The sequence below is a fragment of the Diabrotica virgifera genome, chromosome 6 (assembly GCF_917563875.1).
Source record: "Diabrotica virgifera virgifera chromosome 6, PGI_DIABVI_V3a".
Classification (NCBI taxonomy): Eukaryota; Metazoa; Arthropoda; class Insecta; order Coleoptera; family Chrysomelidae; genus Diabrotica; species Diabrotica virgifera.
In genome coordinates this window covers 164799522-164821175 of record NC_065448.1, presented here as the reverse complement: position 1 = coordinate 164821175, position 21654 = coordinate 164799522, and the positions used below count along the sequence as shown (strand labels likewise).

General features: G+C 33.6%; 1 protein-coding gene across 1 annotated transcript in view; it reads left to right on the top strand.

The window, feature by feature from the left end:
- The first annotated feature begins 9124 nt into the window (after nt 1-9124).
- Nucleotides 9125-21654, top strand: part of LOC126886415 (luciferin 4-monooxygenase-like) — a 48132-nt gene continuing 35602 nt past the window's right edge. The window contains exons 1-2 of the mRNA XM_050653352.1: nt 9125-9358; nt 18938-19470. Coding sequence (XP_050509309.1) covers nt 9236-9358; nt 18938-19470 — 656 coding nt within the window. The 5' untranslated portion in view covers nt 9125-9235. The remainder of the gene's footprint in view (nt 9359-18937; nt 19471-21654) is intronic.

The window sequence follows — 21654 nt, the reverse complement described above, 5'->3', positions numbered from 1 at the left end:
GACCAAGAGTTAGGTAGAACATAACTATTAATGACCACAACTTCGAAGTAGAAAAAGAGTTTAAATATCTAGGGGCGGTAATCACACATGACAACCACATATAGAGGTCAACCACATAGAGGTCTTGGCAAGGATAGCTGCGTGGAACAGAGCATTATACTCCCTATCATCATTATTAAGATCTAAGCTGCTGAAATAATAATCTAAATTAAGATTGTGCATGTCAATTATTCGCCCACTTTATAATATGGAAGTGAAAAATGGACTCTATATCAGCAAGAAATAAATATACTGCTAGTTTGTGAAAGAAAAATTCTCAGAATGATAATTGGCCTTCAAAGAGATGAATTGACAGGAGAGTGGAAGAGGTGCTGCACAGCTGAATTGGTGACTGTGTATAGTACTGAAAATATCATCAGACATATGAAAGCTAACCGGATAAGATGTGCAGGTCATGTGGTAAAATCAGAGTAAGGCAGAATGTTACAAAGAGTGTTTTTTATAGACCAGACGGTAGAAGATCAGTAGGCCGCCCCAGACAAAAATGGAAGGATGATGAAGAATCGAAGTATCCTGAAATAGTGAAGGCTGCTTATAGAATTATTTTCATATTTGAAACAACCATGTGAACACTTTTAATTCACTTTAAAATTTGTAAAATCCAAACACTGAGAGAAAAATTGAATACCTTTTTTACACTTTTTAAATAATTGTTTAATAGCGGCTCGCGAAAAATTTTAAATTTTGAAAAATGGCTCGGACTATCAAGGAGCTTGGCCACCCCTGACAAGGGTGGCCAAATTGTGTCTCGCGAGCCACATGTGGCTCTTTGAAGGATTATTTGTGGCTCTCAATAAATGTACCTGAATTACTTTCAATTTTTGTGTTAAATATCTTAAATTACTGACAATAAATATAAAAGACTAACTGTAACATCAGGACTTAGACAAGAAGACCCCGTATCAATGAATGTATAGAAGCACTAAACGAGAGCCGCATTGATAGCCGATATTCGAGGTTAATAATATATTATGTAATATACCAGGGGTGGCCAAGCTCCTTGATAGTCCGAGCCATTTTTCAAAATTTAAAATTTTTCGCGAGCCGCTATTAAACAATTATTTAAAAAGTGTAAAAAAGGTATTCAATTTTTCTCTCAGTGTTTGGATTTTACAAATTTTAAAGTGAATTAAAAGTGTTCACATGGTTGTTTCAAATATGAAAATAATTCTATAAGCAGCCTTCACTATTTCAGGATACTTCGATTCTTCATCATCCTTCCATTTTTGTCTGGGGCGGCCTACTGATCTTCTACCGTCTGGTCTATAAAAAACACTCTTTGTAACATTCTGCCTTACTCTGATTTTACCACATGACCTGCACATCTTATCCGGTTAGCTTTCATATGTCTGATGATGTTTTCAGTACTATACACAGTCACCAATTCAGCTGTGCAGCACCTCTTCCACTCTCCTGTCAATTCATCTCTTTGAAGGCCAATTATCATTCTGAGAATTTTTCTTTCACAAACTAGCAGTATATTTATTTCTTGCTGATATAGAGTCCATTTTTCACTTCCATATTATAAAATGGGCGAATAATTGACATGCACAATCTTAATTTAGATTATTATTTCAGCAGCTTAGATCTTAATAATGATGATAGGGAGTATAATGCTCTGTTCCACGCAGCTATCCTTGCCAAGACCTCTATGTGGTTGACCTCTATATGTGGTTGTCATGTGTGATTACCGCCCCTAGATATTTAAACTCTTTTTCTACTTCGAAGTTGTGGTCATTAATAGTTATGTTCTACCTAACTCTTGGTCTTGGATTTTGGGTTACTATCATGTAAGTATTTAGTTTTCTCTTCATTTATTCTAAGGCCCAGACTAATTGCTTCTATCTTGAGTTGTAAAAACACCTCTCTCACGTCTCTTGTAGAATGAGCGACTGCACCTAGATCATCAGCAAAGGCCAACAAGGCAACAATAGTTTTGATCCTCGATTCGCAAATCCGCCTGTCAGCTCAGATGATATTTTACTTATTACATATTTTAAGGTCAAATTGAATAGCAACATTCATTGATACGGGGTCTTCTTGTCTAAGTCCTGGTGTTACAGTTAGGGCCGGTTGTTCGAAAGCTAATCAACAATGATCATTATCAAATATTTAATTACTGTCACCAACTGTCAATGTCAACTTTGTTTGGGTTGCTGAAAACATAATATGAAATTACTTAATCAATTATGTTAATAATTGTTATGTTAATTGATTAACTAATCTCATAATTTTAATCAATTATGTTTTCAGCAACCCAATAAAAGTTGACATTGACAGTTTTGGTGACAGTAATTAAATATTTGATAGTGATCATTGTTGATTATCAAATAATTAATTACTGTCACTGTCAACTTTGTTTGGGTTGTTAAAAAGTCTGTGGAGTCTATAATCAATTAATATAACAATAATTATTAACATAATTAATAATAAATCTCATAATTGTAATTAACTATGTTTTCAGCAACCCAAACAAAGTTGACATTGACAGTTTTGGTGACAGTAATTAAATATTTGATAATGATCATTGTTGATTAGCGTTCGAACAACCGGCCCTGAGTCTTTTATATTTATTGTCAGTAATTTAAGATATTTAACACAAAAATTAAAAGTAATTCGGGTACATTTATTGAGAGCCACAAATAATCCTTCAAAGAGCCACATGTGGCTCGCGAGACACAATTTGGCCACCCCTGTAATATACAGTGATGAGCGCGCTAATAACCGCCACTAATAACAGCAACACTGTCGCTGTCGAGTTCTATTGAATCGAACGCTTTGTGGAAATCTACGAATGTTAAAAAAAAGCAAGGACACACCAGGCGGCGTGCGTCGAATCGACGTCGAGGCAACGTAAAACACATGGCGCGGTATAACAGCGGCAGCTATGCTACGATTTAGTATTTGTATTTCGTTGTTGCCAAATTTAGTCACGTGTTGGCTGCTGTACGATACGATGTCTGAAAGTTATGACGATTTGGCTTTTGTAATAAATACAAGTTTATTTTATCTTAGATTAAAGAAAAAAAGAAACGCAGATATTGGATACATCCCATCGTAAAGGAACGAATTTATAAGGGATTTTTTACACATTATATTAACGAAATTAATATAATAAAGGCCCAGAGATGTTTTTTAATTTTAAAAGAATGTCTAAAAATCTTTTCAGGAGTTATTAGTGAGTATTAAAGAGCTGTGTTCAAGAAATAAAACCGTTATGAGGGAAATCATATCACCTAAGAAAAACTATTTATAACGCTAAGAGGCTGTCCATTCTATGGTACGCCACTGAGCAAATACAGGTGTTAAATTGATGCCCCTCTATTGTACCCCATCTATTGGGAAATAGTGATGTTTCACAAATTAATATTAACAAAAAAATTATTCAAATTAAAGCCAAAGTACGTATTGAGAAAGACGAAAACCAAAATATACAAAACCGTAATAAGAGCAACAGTCACCTACGGATGTGAGACATGGGTGCTAAATAAAACAGGGCCTAGATTCCGTGCACTGTAGATATCTACACGTCGCTTTCTATCGATGTCAATTTTCGTAAAAATATTTGAATTTTTAGCTTTAATTGAATTATTTTCTAGTTTTGCTAGGTTATACTCTAATTGATGCTGAAGTGACACTTAGTAAAACAAGAAAATATTTGAATTAAAACTAAAAATTTAAATATATTGACATCGCGCCGATCGCTTTCTATCAATGTCAATATATTTAAATTTTTAGTTTTAATTCAAATATTTTCTTGTTTTACCAAGTGTCACTTCAGCATCAATTAGAGTATAACCTAGCAAAACTAGAAAATAATTTAATTAAAGCTAAAAATTCAAATATTTTTACGAAAATTGACATCGATAGAAAGCGACGTGTAGATATCTACAGTGCACGGAATCCAGGCCCAGAAGAAAAAATGATATAGAGTTGAGAACGGAACGTACTAAGAGCTATTTTCAGGGGAAAGAATACAGATACAGAAGACGGCTGGCATAGAAGCACCAATCAAGAATTAAGGATGCTTTACAAGGAACCAAGTGTAACAAGATACACAAAGTCATAAAGAATCAGGTGGGCAGGTCATGTCGAGGGGATGGATAAGGAAACAATGCCAAAGATGGTACTGCACAGAAGACCAGTTGGGACTAGGAGACGAGGTAGACCAAGAAAAAGACGGCAAGAAAGTTTCAGGAGGGTATAGTATCGATGGAAATTACACACTGGAAAGAGGAGGTGAAAAATAGGATATAGTGGAGAACCATAGTTCAGCAATTTTTACATAGACATCAAATACAATTATATACAGTGCGGTGGAATAAGTGTTGCCCCCCCCCTGTTAACTTGTTTATTTTAAGAATATAAGCAAAACGCTCGGACAGGTCGATTTTTAAACTAACCATAGTATATTACAGCATCAACGTTTCGAACTTTACGCGATCCCTCTTCAGGTGACAGCCATAACTTTGATTTTTTTAAATAGTAAAGTACATCAAGTGACACCTCATTTAACAGCTTTTGAAATATTGATTTCTAAAACGTATAATCCTTTAATCCTTTTTGAGATTGTAGGCGCAAAATTTCGGTCGAACTTTTTTTAAACGCATTTATTTTTTTCGAATTCTGAGAAAACTAATAAGTATTTTTGAAAAATTTAAACGCAGAATGAAAGATTAGATTATTACCGATGGCTGACAGTCCCTTAGAATAAACAAAAATATTCTTTTGAATGATATATTTGAAATTAAAAATCACACTAAATTTTCTCTTTTTTCACCACTGTGACTTATTAAAATAAACATTATAGGAGTTCTTAGGGATTTTGGACCATCGAGAATACTGTAATATTTCATTCTGCGTATAAATTTTTCAAAAATATTTATTAGTTTTTTCAGGATTCGAAAAAAATGATTGCATTTAGAAAGAATTCGACCGAAATTTTGCGCCTACGCTCTAAAAGAGGATTAAAGTATTATACATTTTTGAAATCAGCATTTTAAGAGTTTTTAAATGAGGTATCACATGATCTACTTTCCCATTTAAAAACATCAAAGTTATGGCTGTCACCTGAAGAGGGATCGCGTAAAGTTCGAAACATTGACGCTATAATATACCATGGTTAGTTTAAAAATCGACCTGTCCGAGCGTTTTGCTTATATCCTTAAAATAAACAAGTTAACAGGGGGGCAACACTTATTCCACCGCACTGTATAAATTATATATAAAATTCTAAATACAAGGCCTGTAGAGCATAATAAATAAAATAATAAATAAGGCCTGTTTTTTTATTATTCTGTTTGAATATTCATCAATACGCATATCCCAAATAGCTGGTCTCATCTGAATTTCATTAATTAATTTTTCTACATCTGTATTTCCCATCACAAAAACACGATCTGACAACACTCACTACAGAATTCGCTAGAAAACAGCTCAAACGTCTGTGTTGCACCACGATACACGCATTTATGATATGCCGTCGAAGTCATAAAACCGATTGGCGGTGGATGGGTTTCAGGATATGTCGCCAGAAAGACGCTGCATCGAAAATTTTAAGAGCGTCTGGTGTGTGTTACTGCATCAAAGTATAGTAGAGATGCGTTGCTTTCGACATCTCAGCGGGGGTTCAGTCGACGTATGTACGCCGCCCCGTCTGTGTTACCTCTTTTAGGGCGTGTTATATTCTATGGATTTTTCGATGAGTTGTTTTATTGTTTGGAGATGATCGTTGGTTCCAAAGTTTGCTCTGAATCCAGCTTGTTCTCTACTTTGATATAAGTCTTATACCAAAGACTTATATCTCCTAAACACATATTATACACTAAATACATATTGAAGAACTTCCCTCGGCTTTCTGTGATTGTGACATGGTTAAGAACATAGTTACAAGACTGATCACGAAGAGCATACGCAAGTGATCCGAAGTCCTAAGGACTTCTTAATGGCAACTGAAAAATCAATAGACTATATAAAAAAACTAGACATCTGCTTGTGATTCAAATAAATCGTATAATGTATGAATGTAAATTGAATGATCTATTTTGGGATGTAAGCCGTATTGTAAATAAATAAATTACAAACATCACAATCATAGATACATTATTCTTACTTAAAATGTAATTTTCAACGTAAACAGTCAACTTCTTATCTAGGCAGGTACTTGTAGGACACTTAAAATTTCTATGATACGTATATAAATAGAACACAAACTAAAAGTGTATGTAATAAAACATCTTTTATAATTTCTTTTTCATTTTATAGAGAGAAGGGATGGGGAGAAATATAGTTGAATTGAAGGTAATATAAACTTAGCGGTAAAAAGATCCAGAGGAAGATCTCCAGCAGGATGGTCTGACCAAATAAAGGATATGTCTGGCTATTCATTCTCCGAAGTAAAACAACACGCACAGGAGAGAGCTATTTGAACAGAAATAGTCAAACAAATTACATGACGCCCAGTGGCGTAGCTAGCCCCACAGGGGCCCAATATCAAAGTTTGTCGCGGGACTCTTTTCCACGACTGATATGGAATGGTGCTAAAAAATGTTCAACAAAAGAAGCAAAAACGCTTGTATATAATAGAATGGAAATATGCTTTATTGCCACAGAAAATTTTACAATTTTATGGAGAAAGCTTACAAAGAGTCGGAAAAAACAATAACAAATACAGTTTACTGAAATTACATAAATCGTCAGTATTATTACAAAATAAAAATAATGAAATAAAACAAAACAATATTATATTGCAAAATTTAAATAAATTGCAAATTACATACTACAACCGTAGGAATTATGTAATAAGTTCTGCATATAACATCCAAATATAGATAATAATAATAAACCTAATAAACTCTACGAAAAATAGATTTGAATTGTTGAGACTCATTGTTTAAAAACAGATTCAGTTTTTTCAAACCAACGATGAATGGACATTGAAAATGAGTTTAAACACAGAAGCTCTGTTCTTATGGTATAACGGCGAGCGAAGGGCAAGTACTAGATATATATACCTAAATACAATTTATAGATAAAGAACAGATTACACGAAAATATGCCCAAACAATACACACTATTACAAATATTCAAAGGTAAAGCGGTTACAAAAATTGCAATTTGGCATTATACAATGTCTCACACACAGCCAACGGTGAATGGACAATGAAAGTTAGCTTGAAAACAAAAAAAGCTCTGTTGTTATGGAATAACTTCGAGCGACAGAGAACATAAAATAGATAAATATAATTTATAGATAGATAAAGAATCCATTATATGAAAATGTCGATAACCAAACAATATATACTGTGTTAATAGTGAAATAATTGTTCAATTTTTTAAATGGAATTCTATATCGACATGCCACGCTGGGTCCCCTGAATGTCGGGGGCCCCGTATAATTGATATGGCTGATACGGCGGTAGCTACGCCTCTGATGACGCCACTACATCCTTGCGCCTCCAGGCGATAAGAGAGAGAAGAAGGAGGAACTGTTTTCAGCAGTAAAGATATGAATTGCTAAATATGGAAAATATGTCATTGTGTAATGATAATAATAATAATACATTGTAACTATCAAACTATCTATCTTATTGTAACTATCATTATGTATCTCGGATTAGTAGAAATACTGATCTGCACAAAATATTGTAAGCTGCTTGTTGTGGGGTAATACTGTACTTTATTGTACTGGTTCTATTCTTCTATAAATCGCACAGTGTTCATTTTCCTTTTTTTTATTTAAAGCTTTACTATTTAGATTAGTATCTAAGATTTTATATAATACATATATGGATACTGTGTATATATGAATATTTACATCAATATTTACACCTTTAAACTTTTAAGCAAAATATTCATATTTTCGAATTATACAATCTGTTCAATTAAGTGTATTTTACAGTTTTTCGATGTACCTAATGTTTATTTTGCGAAATATCGCGGAATTTGTATTTAAAATTTTAAATTTACCCCCCACCCCTCTCCGTTGGGGAACATGTTTGGTATCATTCGATAGATTTTTGAAAAATATTGAACACTTTTTTTTAGTTTTTCGATCTTACGTTCATTTTGCTAATTATTCGCTTTTTTTTCGTGAAACTTTTTAACTCGCCCATTTCCTTACGCCCCGCTCAAATCGTCAGATTTTTGAAATATACACTCTTTAACATGTCCTTAACTTACCTTATCTTAATTTGACAATTTCGAGTATTTTTAAGGATAGATTTTTTTTCGGGCCCCCTTAACGCACTCCCCTGTGTTAAGAGCCAATATATGGTAGAAGTACATCTACAGGGCACCAGGTTTCTTCCCATATGATAATCTGACGCGCTAGAGTAACTGCAAAAATCCCCGCTTGGGCTCCCCTACCGTAGGTTTTAGATCATTCAGAACATTTTTATAAAGAATAATTTTTTAATAAAATTAATAATAAAAAAGTTTCTCACAATGTCCAATGGAAAACTTTTTTATTTTTAGTTTTATGAAAAAAGTTATTCTTTATAAAAAGTTCTAAATAATCTAAACCCTAGAATCCAATCATCAGATATTAAATGATTTTAGTCATATTAATTTGTCAAAAACGCGGTTTGTCGAAAAATGTTAATTTTATGTTCATATTTTTTTGACACACCTCGTATATGGCTGAAAAAATTGAATATTTGATGATTGTATTTTCGATTTTAGATCATGCAGAGCTTTTTATAAAGAATAGTTTTTTTTTATTAAATATCAAATAACGTTTCCCATGTGGTGCCGACTTAATTGGACACACTGTATAATACCTGCATAATATTATACATAATATCTTAAATCAGTCCTCTCAACGTTATCTAGATCAGCGGTTCTCAATCTGTGGTACATGTACCACTGGTGGTACATTTCATTTTTTGAGGTGGTACACAAAACGCAAACAGCCAAAATCAGCACCACTGTTATAGTTAATTAAATCACCTAGTTAGATATGTATTTCAGTTAGGTGGTACCAAAAGTAGTAAAAAGTATTTGGTGGTACATGACAGAAAAAGATTGAGAACCGCTGATCTAGATGATTATTCTCATAATTTGTTGATTTCAGAGTTCATTGCGGTTGGCGAGCAGATTAACATTTTAGTAGGTAGCTCAGTTTATAAACAACTTTCCTTCATTTTCTAGTGCGTTAAACAATTTCGAAAAAAAAATGGTGACTGAAGATGATAATTTTATCATTTATGGTCCACGACCGAGTGAACCCTTACCTAAGGACTGTTTAGGCAAATTTGTGTTAAATAATTTAATAAACAATCCTACAAATGAGGTTATGGTAAGTTTATTAATTGTTAGATAATGTTTGTCGTGTTAAAAATAAATTTAATATACTGAAGAGCAGGGTCGTATTTAGCGTGTAGGCTTGTCTTTTAAAATTTCAATTCAAATTATCCCAAATATGAGGGTGTGCCATATTGAGGACATTGGGCTTAAGTATTAAGTTTCATTTTCATTATTTCTTCTTTTTCTTCTAGTGCCCACTCTACCAGAGCCGTACGGTACTTTCAATATGATGCAAGTCTTCGAAATGCCGCCCCTTAAATATTATTAAAACGTAACTTTTATTTTTAATTAATGTAACTGCACAAAATGAACAACACTTTTATTTTAAAAACAAAACAACTTTTTTTTATAGTCTAAGAGTTGGGAGCGGATTTTGTGCGTGACAAGTAATATGGAAAAACTATACGGATATACTTAATATGTTGAATTAGTTGTGTACATGACTTTCCCCAACGGCCGGAAACCAGAGTGGAGGACGAGGGTAGTTATAAGGGGTCAAAGTCGCGGTTTTTATTATTTTTTTTGTGACGCTTATGATCGAGATAGTGCACCAAAATTTGGAAATAAGTAGGTCATGACGTAGGTAACTAAGTAAAATCTCTAGAGGCGGAACGCTTCGTGGCCGACAAAGGGGTGGGGGTAGGGGTGAATATAAAAAATATAAGGGATTTTTTGCGACGTTCGTGATTGAGATAGTGCACCAAAATTTGGGAATAAGTAGACCATGATATAACTAAGTAAAATCCTCAGAGCCGGAAACCAGAGTGGGGGACGAGGGTAGTTATAAGAGATCAAAGTCGCGGTTTTTATTATTTTTTTTGTGACCCTCATGATCATGATAGTGCACCAAAATTGTGGAGTAAGTGGGTCATGACGTAACTAAGTAAAATCTCCAGGGGCGGAACGCTGCTTGGGGTACAAAGGGGTGGTGGGCAGGGGTGAGTATAAAGGTATAAGAAGTTTTTTTGCCGTTCGTGATCGAGATAGTGTGCCAAAATTTGGGAATAAGTAGATCATGACATTACTAAGTAAAATCTCCAGGGGCGGAACGCTGCGTGGGGGACATATGTTGTGCTGGGTCACAAAAAAAATAATACAAACTGTGACTTTGACCCCTTAAAACTACCCTCACCCCCAACTCTGGTTTCCGCTCCTGGAGATTTTGCTTAGTTACGTCATGATCTACTCACTCCCAAATTTTGGTTCACTATCTCGATCACGAACGTCACAAAAAATCACTTATAATTTTTATATTCACTCCTGCTCCCACCTCTTTGTCGGTCACGCAGCGTTCCGCCCCTGGAGATTTTACTTAGTTACCTACGTCATGACCTACCTATTTCCAAATTTTGGCGCACTATCTCGATCATCAGCGTCACAAAAAGAATAATAAAAACCGCGACTTTGACCCCTTATAACTACCCTCGTCCCCCACTCTGGTTTCCGGCTCTGAGGATTTTACTTAGTTATGTCATGGTCTATGCCTTATCCCCCACTCTGGCTTCCGGCTCTGGGGATTTTACTTAGTTATGTCATGGTGTACTTATTCGCAAATTTTGGTGCAGCAAAAAACCCCTTATATTTTTTATATTCACCCCTCCACCACTTCCACCCCTGGAGATTTTACTTAGTTACGTAATGACCTACTTATTCCCAAATTTTGGTGCACTATCTCGATAATGAGCGTCACAAAAAAAAAAGAATAAAAACTGCGACTTTGACCCCTTATAACTACCCCCGTCCCCCACTCTGGTTTCTGACTCTGGGGATTTTACTTAGTTATGTCATGGTCTACTTATTCCCAAATGTTGGTGCACTATCTCGATCATGAGCGTCACAAAAAAAAAATAAAAACCGCGACTTTGACCCCTTATAACTACCCTCGTCCCCCACTCTGGTTTCCAGCTCTGGGGATTTTACTTAGTTATGTCATGATTTACTTATTCCCAAATTTTGGTGCACTATCTTAATCACGAACGTCGCAAAAACCCTTTATATTTTTTATATTCACCCCTACCCCCACCACTTTGTCGACCACGCAGCGTTCCGCCCCGAGAGATTTTACTTAGTTACGTCATGTCCTACTTATTCCTAAATTTTGGTGCACTGTCTCGATCATGAGCGTCACAAAAAAAAAATGAAATACGCGACTTTGACCCCTTACAACTACTCTCGTCCCCCACTCTGCTTTCCGGCCGTTAGGGAAAGTCATGTAAACAACTAATTCAACATATACCCGTATAGTTTTTCCATATTACTTATCACGCACAAATTCCGCTTCTATCTCTCCGACTATAATGGCCATTGGCATGGTAGGTACGGTGAGTTTTTGCAGTTAGGTACCTAGTGTCATGTGTACTGTGTGTGTTGAGTAAGTGTCTTGTTACTTTGCAAAGTCGACGACGTCGACGTCATTGTCTTTGCAAAGAGACGCTAATTATTATATCCGAACGTCTGCGGTCCCTCCGGTGAGCACCGATCTCACAAGGACAGAAACTATTTTCATTTATTAATTTATAATAAACGAAAAATCTCTGACCCTGGTGAGATTCGAACTCACAACCATTCGGACCTTTCGATTCAAAGGTAGGCGCTCTTACCACTGAGCCATAGAGGGGGTAAAACATAATTTAAATTAAATGAAATACGTATTAACATTAGGTAAATAACATTTACAAAAATTACAGTTTTACCCTTCTGACTTTAATTTTGGCAAATTAGTCAATCAAATTGGTTGTAGTCAAAAGCTAGTGTGAGTAGCAGCTAGTGTGAGGACTCTATTGAAATGAGTGCTAATTTTTGTTTGTCTTTGGAGCTTCGTAAATAGTTTTAAATACTTTTTAATTTTGAAAACAGGGAGTGTTAATAAAATTCTTAACGATACAACTACATTTAAGTAGGGGAGAGTTAGACAAAACGGAATACCATTCTTGTTTATTTTTATTACGGAAAAAATATTCACAATATTTAATATTTTGCATAAGATTATATAAAAAATATATTTAAGTAGATATAAGACTGCAAAGCAAAATTTACCTTTGAAAAAACAATATCTTCAGTAGTGAGAAACTTAAAAATAGGCCTTTTTTATGTTTTATTGCAAAATGGGAAATAATACCTTTTATTTAGGACTAGGCACGTATATCAGAACAAAGTCACATAAAAATATGTGTTATTTTCTGCAGTATGAGAACACACTTTATAGCTATTTAAAAAAATTAAAAGGCCAACAAATAAATAGGTGGATAAAACGGGACATAAAAAACTGTAGGTATCCCATTTTATCCAACTTATAAGTGTCCCGTTTTGTCCAACTCAGACATTTTTCAAAACAAAAATGACTCCTGCCTAAACGTGAAAGTAAAATTAGATAGACTACACATGAGAATATTCGTTAATGAGTGCTTAATTAAATGTAATAGTCACCGGAATTATATGTTTAGATATGTAGGCAATATAATGCAGAAAACAACGCACTTAAAAGTACAAAGTACCAAAAAAATAGAGTCAAACAATTCTAAACACAACAACTTTCCGTCAAATAATGACATCGAGGCAAAACGAAGTGAGAATGTTAAAATGACGACTGAGAACAAGTTTTCGTCGTTGTCCGATTGATTATGGGCCCCTCATCTATGATTATAGGATTGACAGCAGCACTAGTTGGGTCTCTAGCGAGTATGGAAAATTTTACAGCTTCCCAGGGAGGGAAAGAACGGCTCCACGGGCGAGAAATTGACGCTAGCAGTAGCCGTAAAACGAGGAAAGGTTCCGCGGAACGGAATAGGAATAGCCGAACTGTACCGACTACAGGACTTGTGCGTAGTCGGTTCAGTTCGGCTATTCCTATTCCGTTCCGCGGAACCTTAAATTCGTTTACGGCTACTGCTAGCGTCAATTTCTCGCCCGTGGAGCCGTTCGCTAAGGTCTCTATGCTAGGTATCCCGTTTTATCCGACTATCCCGTTTTATCCAACTCTACCCTATACGGAAAGTTCAAAACTTCTAAAGGTTTCATGGACATGTTATCACTTGGGATATATCACGCAATTGTTCTAGATAGATCATTTGCCTGTATATATTCTTTTTTTTCTATTGAAAGTATTGAATATTCATACAATATTTTTTTTAGTGTTTTACATCTTTTTCCCTCAATTTAAAAATATTATTAAAAATCCATTTATTTATTAATTTCTAATCGACCAATCAAAGAATTAATGGCAATGTCTAAAATATAGATAAAAATTTTTATTTTAAATGTATCTTCTTCTGTTAATAAGAGCTCATCTATAGATTTTTTGTAATCAAATTGACGCTTTTTTCTCCTGGTTCGAATTTCATTTTCTGCTGGAAATTCGGACTTATATCAAGATCTTCTGCAAGTTCATTAGCAGTAATTTTCGTTTGGTCATAGCCAGATTGTCTGTAAATGTTCATTTTTTTTATTGTTTCTGACCTTTTTACACAATCTGACTAATTTAAAGTTACATGTTGCAACATCTTCGAGACTGAATTTATATGAAATAAAATATCATGCCAAAGATCTACACCGCATATAAATTTATAATTTTTAATATTTGTTGCTAATCCTCGTGCTTTGACTTTAGTTTCTGTATCTTTGTTGACTTCTTCTATTATTTCGAATAAGCCATCACATATTTCACAAAATTGGAATCTTAAAGGTTTCAATGCATCTATTCGACTTGACCATCTAGAATCGCTTAACGGTTTTAGAGTTGTGAAACATGTTTTTTCAGAACTTCCCAACGCTTTGTGTACAACCAGAAAAAATGTAAAGTTCTTATATAATACAAAAAAAAATAATGTTGTTCCTGTAGAGAAAGACGCTTTCACTTTTAAAACTAAGTTTACAGAGTGGCATGCGCCACTCTTTAAATTCAAGTGACACCCGCCATCAGATATTTTTCAAATATTCTATTTTGCACATCCTTTCTTATTCCTATGATTATTTTGATGTAATTTTATTTTACTGATTATGCCACCCCCCTTGTGATGCCGCCTGATGCGACTGCCTCACCGCAGTCTTTTGCACCTTTTGTATCGGTACGATGTTACCAGATACCTTCGAAATTCTAGTTGTCGGATTGGATCATGGGATCTGTTGATTGATGATAAAGGTAGGATCATTTTGAATAGTTATGTCCAGCATCAATGTAAATAGGCACCACCACCATTTTTTAGAGCGAATTCCTACTCGGTATCTAGCTACATTCTGGTCCATAAGATCAAATTCAACTTCTTTTAGCTTTTGCTGATGATTTGGAAGGCCCACTCTCGTGAATATCATTATATATTTCGGAATATCTTTCATTATTTCGTAAAAGCAAGTTCAACTAGTTCAACTCAATTTAGGAGCCCTAAGAATTCTCCCGGACAACCTGTTCAAATCATTATCTTCCTCATCAACAGACTCCTAGTCTGTAATCACATTAAATTCTGGGGGTTCAGTATATATAGTATCAACGTCTAAAGTTTCATCGGCATCAATCATCTCCAGCGCATCTTGAAGAGAAAACCCTTTTCTGGAACAAAAAATAAGTTAAAATTATAAAAGTTTATGCCTGCACTTCACTCTCGCCGAGATCGCTCGAGGTTCAACAAGTACGAGAGTGTAGACGGCCACCTTGTGTAACTTTGCCTCACTTCGTTCTACTTCCATTCTCTGTCGATCTAGCGCGTCCGAGTCAAAGGGATCTTTGTCGGTATCGCACCGCTTCTTTGTCGGTATAGCACTTCATCGCGAAGTAAAACGAGTGTGTAGAGAGGGTAATTCGGACTTCGGTCAACTTTGGCGAAGTAACTTCGCCGAGAGTGTGGAGCCCGCTTTAGATTTTTGCTCCCATATGTTCCTTACGTTACCTATATGTATCACCAAAAATAAAAGTCATAATATACAAAACCAGGAGAAAATTTCGAAAAAATTATATTATCAATAAGAAACGACATTACTTTAGGCTCAATTGAAAACACTTTAAACAAAATATAATAACAAAAGAATAGTAAAAACATACTTCCTCAAGCTTGAAATCCATTTTTACCATAAATAATAAACACCGTCACATCAAACACCCAACTAAATAAACAGGTTAGATTAAATCATCGAACCAAATGCTGAAAACTAATAAACAAGTGTCCCATTGAATACAATTTTAAATTCGAAAAAAATGTTATAAATCACAACAGGACATAATTTAAAACATGTATAAAAGGTAAAAAAGTTGTTTTTGTGTTCCGCTTGGCCCCTAAAGACGATTATAACTTCAAATTATTGCAGCTAGCTCAAAACGCGTCGTGACGTCATATGGTTGTGTGTTTACATTCTGCACCAACAAAGTAAACTAGTATGGGCCATTCCACGAACATACGCCTGTTTTGGATTACTTCGACAACGAATATTTTACTGTGCAACATAAGAAGTACGGAAGTAAATAGCGCTAATAATTATTCCAATAAACAAAAATGGTATTTGCAATTTATTTTCGTTCTTCTTATTTTGCACAGTAAAATAGTCGTTGTCGAAATAATCCAAAACAGGCGTATGTTCGTGGAATAGGGTATAAACATAATTGTATATAATTTTAAATTAGACATTATAAACGTCAGTTGAAAATACAGTTATGTGATATCACAAGTGTTTTTGATCGTTTGAACTATTTTAAATAATAGAAAACTTGTACTTTTACAAAATGGCACTTAACAACACTTATAGTGTTTTCTTTTATTTTACATAGTAAACCTTCTTTCCTTTCTTCCAAAAACTGTATCAAACTCCAATCTCAACAAACTGGTATATATTATTACAATGATATACGAAAAATGTCATTAGAGTATAAATATTTTTCTCCTGATAGGAACGAGCTGGCCGGATACCCAAGTAGGTGGAGGCCAATAAACTAAAGAAGAAAAAGAAAAATATACCTAAATATAACCATAAACATAACCATATAGTTCAACTATGTGACGTCACGGGTCGTTTGAACTATTTTAAATCACAGAAGATTTTAAATTTGTACTTAAGTTATTCTGAGGGCCGGTACTTTATGTCTTGATTAACAGCCCGTTAGTTAACGGAGGTTTAATCGGGACCTGTTTAGGGTCTCTTGCGTTGTAATAAATGCAATTATAATTATTATTATACTTATTTATAATTATAATAATACTTGTAATATGTAATTGCATTTATTACAACGCAAGAGACCCTAAAGAGGTCCCGATTAAACCTCCGTTAACTAACGGGCTGTTAATCAAGACATAAAGTACCGGCCCTGAGTCTTTAAAGCGTGAAATTTTGGAAATCTCATTTTTAAACAAAACTGAACATTATTATGTAATAAAAAAAATGTGCAAATTCCCTATTATGATTTCACTACCTGTATCATAATGAACTTCATTAAGATACAGATTTTCATTACGACTGATTACGATACAGATTTTTAACCAATAGGGCTTTTCATCGATTGTCAATTGTTTCGAGCTTCTGTCAGGTGTCACATAATATTAATATATCTACGTCATACGTCTTTGGTTTATATCATTGGCAATACCAATAAGTATGACGTAGATATATTAATATTAAATGACACATGACAGAAGCTCGAAACAAATGACTGTGAATGAAAAGCCCTATACGCTGTGAGCTCGTACGTAGAGGGGATATTTACAAATTCGCGAGCGCCAGTAGTGGCAAATCTGTAAACGTTTACCGGAAATTTGACATAAATGTCAAAGTGATTAATTTAAAATTAAAATTAAAAACATTAATTATAAAAAATATTAGTTGGTCAAAGCTGTGGTATATATTTTTACCTTAAATATACTTAGGTTTTAAATACTGAATTTAAGTTTTTTTAATGTTCCGTAATATGTAATTATAATTTAATCTAAAAATCTTAGCGCCATCTACACGATAATTGTGAAAGTATCCGAAGTAAGAAATTCATATTTTATCAATAGAACGTCAAAATGATTAGCAAAATCTTAAATAAATCGATTACAATTTAATTACTTTTTTGGGTTGTAAATGTTAAGCGATAACAATTAAATAATAAATTTAAAAATTACCTGTGAAAGTTGAATTAATAATCCGCTAGGAGCGCCACCAGCGAAGCTCAGAGCGTATAGAATCGCGATATGGCCTCCGAGATGAAGGTGGCACACGCGCAGTGACCAATGGCGAGTCAAATACATACGCTTTGACAGTTCTCAATATGTAAACAAACTGACAAACTACTTAATTTGTTTGCGTTACAAAATTAATAAAATTGAATATACAGTCGGAAAAATGAAAGAATAGGGCTTTTCATCGATTGTCATTTGTTTCGAGCTTCTGTCATATGTTGTATAATCTGTGCATAATATTAATATACACGGATTATACGACATATGACAGAAGCTCGAAACAAATGCCTGTGAGTGAAAAGCCCTATAGGGCTTTTCATCGATTGTCATTTGTTTCGAGCTTCTGTCATATGTTGTATAATCTGTATATAATATTAATATACACGGATTATACGACATATGACAGAAGCTCGAAACAAATGACTGTGAATGAAAAGCCCTATACCCTATACCCATGAACGATCACATTAATCACTTATTTTGTATTTGCTGTCTTTTTCTATAAATAACAAACGTTTGTATTTGCTGTCTTTTTCTATAACAAACGTTTGTTATTTATAGAAAAAGACAGCAAATACAAATTTATTTTATTTAGCGTATGGCTTAAGTATATCACAGAATATATTTAGATTTATGCATTATACAATGCATCACAAACAGATGTCCAATTTTTTTATATATTCGATTGACCCTTCGGTTGCCATTACAAAGTCTATAGGGTCGCCTGTGTATGCTCTGCGTGGGCAGTCCTGAACAATGTGACTGATCGTCTGTCTTGCAGCGCCGCAGTCACAAGAAGGCGAAGGGAGTTTACCCCATCTGTGGAGGGAGTCGGCGCATCTTCCACAGTTTGTTCGAATTCGATTAAGGGCTGCCCAAATCTTACGGGGACGTTCAAATTCGCCAGGTTTCCCTATGATGTCCGGTAGACTATGGTAATGCGGATCTGTCCTACTTTCCCAATCTTCTCTCCATCGGGTATTTAAGTCAAAGGCAAATACAAAATAAGTGATTGATGTGATCGTTCATGGGTATAGGGCTTTTCATTCACAGTCATTTGTTTCGAGCTTCTGTCATGTGTCACATATTATTAATATATCTACATCATACGTTATTGGTATCTACTAATGATACAAACCAAAGTCGTAAGACGTAGCTATATTAATATTATGTGACACATGACAGAAGCTCGAAACAAATGACAATCGATGAAAAGCCCCATTCTTTCATTTTTCCGACTGTATTTTTTGTTGTGAATGATCATAGAATATATCGTGTATACAACTTGCATTTAATTATCATTATGAAGCTCGTACTCTATACGAAACTCGCTTCATAAAGACCATCATTAAATGCTCGTTGCATAATATACTATTTTTTCTGGATTTTTCGTTTTTACGTACCATACAATTAATCTGCTTTTTGTATTTTAGCTAAACGTACAATCCGGACAATGCATTTCATATTCACAGATTCTTCAAGAAACTTGTAATTTGGCTGAATCTCTGCGAAAATATGGCTGCACGCAAGACACGATCATAGGACTGTGCAGTGAGAACCACCTCAAGTTTTTTGTACCATTGTTAGCAGCAACTTGCTTGGGATCTGTCATAGTACCTATTAATCCTGCTTATGTTCACGATGAACTCAGACACGTTTTGAATCTGACACAGCCACGAATTTTATTTTGTTCAAAATTAACGCTTTCGAAATTTAGTAAAGACGAATATACTTTTATAGAAAAAATAATCTGCATAGATTCAGATGTGCCCAATGTTGAAACCGCTGAAGAATTTGTTAGTAAACAACTTAATAGAAAGTCGGTTGATCCTAAAAGATTCGAAATGTTTAGTGGAAACCCAGAAACTCATTTAACGGCCATTATGACCTCGTCCGGGACTACAGGATTGCCCAAAGGAGTTATGTTGACGGATCACAATTTTGAAGCTAGAATTTTACAGTTTCGGTAACTACTATTTATTTTAAAATTTGTAATTTTTATGCAAATTGTCTGTCTTTTTATTTAATATTTAGTCCAGGGTAATAAGGATTTTCTCGGGACACTCAAAGATCCAGGTAGCCGACTACTTTTTTAGTTAGGGTAGACCTATAGGAAGAAAACCTACCTGTTTCCTGCCTAGAGTTCGCGTACGTTTTTTAATTATTAACAATTTAGTGCAAAAATCGCGATTTTTTCTATTTTTTGCACCCTATTTAAAAGCTAGATAGTTGACAAAATTACAAAATTCAATTTTTTAGAACATTGAAAAAACTTTAAAATGCCGATTTTTGAAAGTTAAAAAGTTAATTTGTTGCTATGCAGCAAAATAAGTGAAAATCGTTATTTGTTAATAACTTTTACAAAAAACTATCTTAGAACTTTAGTGTTTCACCCAAAGTTGGGTATTGGGGTACTTAACAAACCTTTAAAATTTGAGACCGATCAATTAATTAGTTTAAGAGTTATTCTATTTGTTTATCCCAGAGACCTTTATTTTGCAATAACATAAGAAGAGTGATAGTATCAAAATGTATTAAAAAAAGATAAAAAAATTAATCAATATAATCAAAAATCCTAATGCCAAATTTTTGAAATTTTGTAGTTTATAAACATTTAGAATAACTTTACAAATATTGTCCGTAGAAATAATGTTTTTATATATTCGAAAAGCTAGTATTTTATCACGAATTTTCAAATAAAAAATTTAGCCTGGGTTCAAAAGGGACAAAGTTAGCCATGTGTTTTTTTTAATTCACAGTTAATTTGTTTATGACAATTAAGGAATTTCATTGATGCCATTTTAAATATTGGGATTTGTATTTTTTGTTTACAAATTTGTATAAACATTGTACCTTCACAGCACCCTCTACGATTTTTCAAAATTGTAGTTCAAACGGTTACTAGTGGGAACCTACGAATCCACCGAGTTAAAATACCGAAAAAGCAATTTCAATCTAATACAATTTTCTGTATCTCCGAATCCACTCAATGGATTTTCATCTTTATTTTTTTAATTTGTATGTAATTTCTACATACATTACAAATATGCAATTTGTTTATAAATTTATTAATTAATAATCAGTCTAACTTGTTTAAACAATACTTGAAAAAATATTTTTTAAAAAATCTATTTTTTTAATCATAGTATCATTAGTGATCATACAAAAAGTTAAAGTTAACTTTAACCTTCCGCTGACCAACATTTTTTTGTTACACGGATGACCAAGGGGAGAAAAAATGACCCCAGGTCAAAAATGTCAAAAATGACATTTAACAAAAAAATAGTTTTTTTTATGGCATGGACTTTATGTCATTCATCCAGTCACAACATGAGTATTAGTGTCATGTGTAGTGTGTATCTTGAGTAAGTGTCTTGTTACTTTGCAAAGTCGACGTCATTAGCGTAAAACTACTTGGAATTACACATTACAGACGGTATTTTACTAAACATCAACTTCAGAATATATTTTTTATAGGGAATTTTTTTTTTATTTCAAAATATGAGGATATCTAGTATGATATTAAAGTCAAATAAAAAAATAATGAGTTAAAAATTGAAAATACTTTTGAATTTATTAATGAAAAACATACGCTGGGGTCACAATTTCCCCCGCTTGGTCATCTGAAGGTTAATAAATAAAATATTTTTATTAGATAATTATTTATTGAAGATAATTTATTTATTAAAGTATACCTTAACTTTTTGTTTGATTAATAATGATAGTCTGATTGAAAACATGGATTTTTGGGAAAAAATAATTTTTTAAAAAATTGTTTAAACAAATTAAACTTTTTATTAATTAATAAATGTCAAATTACAAATAGATGAATTACATATTTGTAATGTACAGAAAAATTACATACAAATTAAAAAAAGAAAGATCAAAATATATTCAGCAGATCCAGAGATATAGAAAATGATAGTAGTTTTAAGTTGCCTTTTTTAGTTTTTGAACTCGTGCATTTGTCGGCTCCCAGCTCCCCCTTCACTTACCACGACTAGTCCTCAATTGAACAACATTTTTAAAAATTTTTGTAAAATACCAACTTTTCAAATATGTAAAATGATTGTTCTACGGACAATATTTTTAAAGTTGTTCTAAATGTTTATAAACTACAAAATTTCAAAAATTTGGCATTAGTATTTTT